This window comes from Ipomoea nil, unplaced genomic scaffold (assembly GCF_001879475.1).
Source record: "Ipomoea nil cultivar Tokyo-kokei standard unplaced genomic scaffold, Asagao_1.1 scaffold0688, whole genome shotgun sequence".
In the NCBI taxonomy this organism is placed as follows: Eukaryota; Viridiplantae; Streptophyta; class Magnoliopsida; order Solanales; family Convolvulaceae; genus Ipomoea; species Ipomoea nil.
In genome coordinates, this window is record NW_017617116.1 from 7,504,522 (window position 1) to 7,510,593 (window position 6,072).

Sequence of the window (6,072 nt, forward strand, 5' to 3'; positions counted from 1 at the left end):
TTCGAATAGGAAAATCCTAAATCAAAAAGACGAGGTACAAAATTCATACTTGTGAAGTACAAAATTTTATAACACAAAAAAATCACAACACAAGATACATACACATGTTACATATTTACTTATCTTTTTAAATACGATTTGGGTTCATAATTTGTGTTCATAAACACAAAATTTCACAACACAAGACACGAAAATTCATAACATAAGACACAATTATTAATTTGTTTCAAATATAAAATTCATACTATTAAGATACAAAATTTCATAACCCAACACAAAAACTCACAACATAAGACACAAACACATGCACTAAGATCCACCGTGCACCGTAAACCACAGTCCATGGTATAAAAATTGATATATTGCGAATCATTGTTATTAATGTGTGCATAATCAAGGCACCCAAGCCCAAGACCCAGCATATATCTTATTCAATAATATGCTTTTATCTAATTAAATAATTCATATAAAAAAAAAAAGAAAAAAAAAATAAATAAAAAAAAAATTAAATAATTCATATACATCACTAACAAATATAAAATGTTGCTAACATCTAATATATCCGCTTCAAAAAAAAAAAAAGGTTAGTATAAAAATATCTTAAACAAATAACATTTTTATCATATAATATAACAAACTCTACACTTAAAGAAATCAGCTTAGTTCAAACTCTACACTTAAAGAAATCAGCTTAGTTGATGTAAGTGACTGTACACTCACATCCTTTAAGTGAGATCGAGAGTTCAAACCGCCTTTTATACAGAATTGGGACTTAAAAGTACCCCTACAATTAGAGTATGCTGAAGACACCTCGTAAATGATAACATTTTCAAAATGCACACCTTCCATTATGTTACTAAGACTACTAATCCCTCCAAATAGGATGCACAAAGAAGAGAAAAGTCAATAGCCCCATTCATTTATAAGTAAAATTTCTTTAGAAGGTGACTCTGCTACACCCTACAGTAGTACACCACAAAACTTTTCTGTCAACAAGCCTACTTTAACTTGCACTGTCTTAGAAATTACATTCACTACAGAACTAATACATCTTGATGATAATAAGTTCTTTCCCTACAAACTGATCGAGGTGTATGAGTAAAACGAACCAAAACCAAAATTCAAGAAACAGGCTTTTCACCAGACATCTTCGATCAGCAACCGCATACCACCATCCCAATTTCGCCAACCATAAAACTGTGCTCCTGTTGTTTGTCCAAAGAACGACAGAATTGTGTTAGACGTATACAATAAGCTGCTCCTGTTGAGAGTCGAACTTGTAACCTTGTGGTTATTAAGTCAACAGCCTGACCAACTTGGCTAGGGTTGCCCCCAACCATCCTTTTGGATAAAAGTTAATTCCATTTGAATCAGAAAAAGGCACAGGGGAATCATATTCCCTTTGCAAGATGTATTAATTTCAAGTAATTTAGTTATCCAAATCAAGAATCTACCTTTTTTTTTTAATGCAATCAAGAATCTACCTATATGGCTTAATGAACAAGAAATCTTCTGCAAACAACTAATCAATCCTAGATGGGCTTAGTTTAGTTCAGTTTAGTGAACAAAATTTCTAATGTTCATTTCTTCGTTGAGTTGTCAGGATAATTGGCTAGTGACTATGAAATTAGAACGCTCAACTCTTGACCACACAACATATAAGGATAACCTAATTGGGACATAAGATAGGCACAGGTACAATAATCCTTTCTAAAGCACTATGGTTCTTCAAGTCCATGTAAGTACAGATAGTATAATAGAAATATATCAGACATAAACAAGCATAGAAATATATCAAGGTGGGATGGGGCAGATTCGTCATGTATGTATTAGAAGGAAAACATTATGATTAATGAATCAACTATGTCAACGAATGTAATAATGTGATAAAGTCGTGCAAAAACAAGCAATGGAGTTATTGAAAAGGGGAAGTTGGGATTACCTCAGGATATCATTGACCGACAAAGCTGATGAGCATCATTAAATAATTCACAAGAACTGTTCAGTTACAGATAGCGAGCTTCCCAGTCCACTCATCAGCAACTCCATAGTCAATACTAAGCTCCCTTAATGGAGGGATATTCTCCATCGCAAAAAGCATAAGTCGGGGGAAGCAGACATTGTTGTGATCATAGAGCACAAGCTGCACAAAAATGTTTGGACTGGAACTATGGCTCATGTAACAGGCTACGTTCCTCATTTTAGACACATCCATTGCGAAACCCAAAGGAGGAACGGAAGGATAAGTTGGGTGTACATAGTTTGGATATATTTGTGACACATCTCCCCACTCTGCCCATCTCTGGGCAAAACGACTCGGATAGACTAAACTATCGCCATTCATCTTGAAAATCTGGGCTTGCTCCATTGTGAGGACAACCCCTGAATACTCGCAAATAAAGGAGCCAGCTTGGATCAGGTCCAACGACCTAACTCCCCAACCAGTCTCTCTAGACCGGAACACTTCGAATTTGTACCTCACACCTCTCTGACTAACTCGATTTCTGCAAGTTGGAGGACAACGACAGTGCGGGCCACACTCAAAAACCAACGGCTTCCCCCTCAGCAAGATCCCGTTATGATCATATGCAAACTCACCACCATTCCTCATTGCACAAAAGCAATTGGCTCCACACCCATCAACACACAGACACCCAGTACCATTCCCAGCATGCTGCTGGACATGCGATGGAAAGATCGTCTTCACCAGATAATCATAATAAGCAGGTTCTTGATCAGTATCTATGTCATTATACAAAAAAACCGGCACACTCTCCTTGTTCCTTGACATATCAAGGCTGATATACCCCGATGGCCTCGCCACTAGGGGTTGAGTCCTGAGATTCTGAGCCAACCTCAGAACAGAACTCCCCATTTCGGGTTGGTTCTCAATCCTAACTAGCTTATACTTAAACACCCCAAACCCGGACTTCCCCACATCACACCAGTAATCGACAATTCTATACAGACCATCATAAACATATATTTTACCACTAGCACTACCTTCATATTTAAAGCCACGAATCACCCTCACCTCTATTCCATAAGTCATGCTCCTTTCCATGGCCAAATTCCCACTCTCGAGCTTCTGGTTCACACATTGCCTGGAGAATTTGTTCTGCCCGCCATGTCCAGTATAGATTATCACATCCCCTGTATCCTCATCGTCCTCGTAGCCACCCGAAACTATCACACTTGTTGCAATTGGCTCCCCATTTGAGCTATGGTTTGCCGGCAAATAGTCTATTCCAGCTTGGGCCTGGCCGTGCAATCCAACCACACATAATTCCATCCGGTAAAAGAACACGTCTCCGATGAAAAGCCCGGGGATGGCCCCCACAATGCGCTTATCACGGTTCAGCCAGAGCCCCCTCATCCGCATCAACTGGGCGGCTTTCAAGTCCGCTCTGTTCCTAAAATGGCCGAATTCTGGGTTTTTCTCGTCCTCCAGTACCAAAAGAACTCGGATAGAATCGTAAACCATCCGGGCTTTCCTCACGATATCCCGGAAGTACCTTTGGTCCTCGAGCTTAAGATCAGTGACTCTTACCAGCTCCGACGAGCGCTGCCGGATGCTCTTGGAAATCACCGAGTTCGAGAGCTGAGCTTCGTCGTTCACCGGGACAATAGCTCGGGAACCCGGGCCCTCCCCGGCCTCCACGTCACCAAACCCCTGCATTTTCTCCGCGAACGTGGCGCGAAACATCTCCGATATCCGGTTGAACTCGGAATACACATTGGCCTCCTCCGAGCTCCTCTTAGCACCGGGCGGCTGAGTAGGGGCCGGGAGGCCGAAACCCGAACCCGACTCGGAATTTCCGGTGGGGCTAGGGTTTGAAAACAAAGGACTCGCATTTACTCCGGTAAGCGCAAATTCGTCGAACGGTTCCAATTTCGGTTCGATTTTCGGCACAATCGTGGCGGCGGCGGAGCCGGAGGTGCCAAGTTGCAGATTAAGGTCTTGAAATGAAACAACGGAATCCATTTCCCCCTTCTCTCCCCTTCTTTCTACTTTTCCTTACGAATAACAACTCCCCACTCCCTCACCCAAGCGGTAGTTCATGAACGGCGACAGAACAGCGGCAGCCGGCACCGATTAGGGCTTAACGAGAGAGCGTTCATGGAAGTTCAAAAGGAATCAAAAAGAGTATCAGAGCTTAACGGAGAGAGAAGAGAACGAAAGTTGGACAGTACAAACTTCAAAGACACAAAAATTGAAATTATTTTGTCAGAAAATATTTCTCTAAAAAATCTATTATTAGAAATTTGTTGACATCATGAGGCTTGTTGCTAAATTGAGAAGGAAAAAAAAAAGTAATTTACTATTATTAGTACAAATTTTTTTCAAATATAGCAAAAAAAATTAATTTCCTATTATTAGTACTTTTTTTTTCAAATATAGCAAAAAAAATTAATTTCCTAATATTAGTACATTTTTTTTTCAAATATAGCAAAAAAAATTAATTTCCTAATATTAGTACAATTTTTTTCAAATATAGTCATATATACTAACTCGTAACAGAATCAATTAATTTATTAAAAAAAAAACACATAAATCAATGTAATTTTAACCGTTATTTTATATAAAGATATTTTATATATTTATTGATTGTTCAAGAATTGATTAAATAAATTCACCTTAATTAATGTACCTTTAACGGCAATAGTTATGTCATGGACCCGGGTCCACCTGCTGTCCTTGCAAGGTGAATTCTGGTCCAAAATGACGCAATTTGCGCGTGTGAAAATAATAGTATCGTTAGCGGTACCGTTTTCTCAGCTAATGTTTTTATAACAAAATTATTGAAAATAATTCAGCGAATGAATATTTAATTCTGTAATTGTGAATATAAAATTCTTTAATTGTGAATATAGAGTTATTAAATTATGAATATATAGTTCTGTAATTGTGAGTATAGAGTTCTGCAATTGTGAATATTGAGTTCTGTAATTTTGTATATTGTGGTCTAAAATTACAAACATTCAATTCTAAAATTGTGAATATAGAATTCTGCAATTTTGTATATTGTGATCTAAAATTATAAACATTCAATTCTAAAAGTGTGAATATAAAGTTAAAAAATTATGAATATAACCATGGTCAACCTTACAAGGTGAACTCGGGTCTACGTCATAATTTGTCCGGCGGTTCCGGGGCCCTTGCATTATTATTTATTAAAACGTAATAATTGTTTGTGCTTTTTTTTTTGTTGTTGTTGTTGTAATATGAATACAGCAAAATCAAATTACATTGACAAATTATTATGTGGACCCGAGTCCATATTGCAAAGTGAATTTAGGTCTAAAATATACAATTTACATAGTAAATATTTATAATTTTATAAAATTTAAATTGTTAACATTAAATATGTAAATTGTGAACATTCACTATATAAATTGTGTATTTTGAATGCGAATTGACCTTACAGAGTGGGCCGAGGAAATAGTATAACTTTTGAATTCAAAATCAACAAACTATGCTCATGTAAAAAGGATGATTACTAGCAAGTTATATGTGACACGGAAATGCAGGGCATTTTATATTTAACATGCATAATAAATTTTTAAAATTATATTAACTTATACCATACATAATATTATATTTGCATACAAAATCTAATATGCATAATATTGTGAGATTGATTTGGATTCTATTCATATTTTTTATATATGATTCAGATTTATATAACACAATGTATATGCAAATCAATTTTATGATCTTAGAGTAATTATTTACCCACTAATAATTTATGATTTGGATTTGTTATTATTACTTCAATTTTTTAGTTTCGTATGTAATAAAATGTCTTGATAATATAATTTATTTTAAAATGTTAAAAGTGTTCTTTAGTATTATACATGGATTATGCTAAAAATATCAGAAATAGTGGCGGCAGAAAGTATCATTTGGGGCCCACGTGTTAATCATATAGTAACGGGTTCAGGAAGTACGGAAAAAAGTACAATTCACGATTGTCCAAACTATCCTTGCTTTCGCTTCAATTTGTCAGGGGCACCTCGGTGGTATTTTAGACTTTCCACAACGATGACGTGGCCATTAGTATTTTATAA

General features: G+C 36.5%; 1 protein-coding gene across 1 annotated transcript; it reads right to left on the reverse strand.

The window, feature by feature from the left end:
* Positions 1–893: 893 nt before the first annotated feature.
* LOC109175855 (histone-lysine N-methyltransferase family member SUVH9-like) lies at positions 894–4,214 on the reverse strand. Its single transcript, XM_019325221.1, has 2 exons — positions 1,943–4,214; positions 894–1,205 (listed from the first exon to the last, which is right to left on the reverse strand). The coding sequence occupies exon 1, from the start codon at positions 3,983–3,985 to the stop codon at positions 2,003–2,005; it is 1,983 nt and encodes a 660-aa protein (XP_019180766.1). The 5' UTR covers positions 3,986–4,214; the 3' UTR covers positions 894–1,205; positions 1,943–2,002.
* Positions 4,215–6,072: the final 1,858 nt, after the last annotated feature.

What these genes read in the sequence shown, in the direction of transcription:
- LOC109175855 (XM_019325221.1), bottom strand. Translation starts at nt 3,985, where the DNA reads ATGGATTCCGTTGTTTCATTTCAAGACCTTAATCTGCAACTTGGCACC.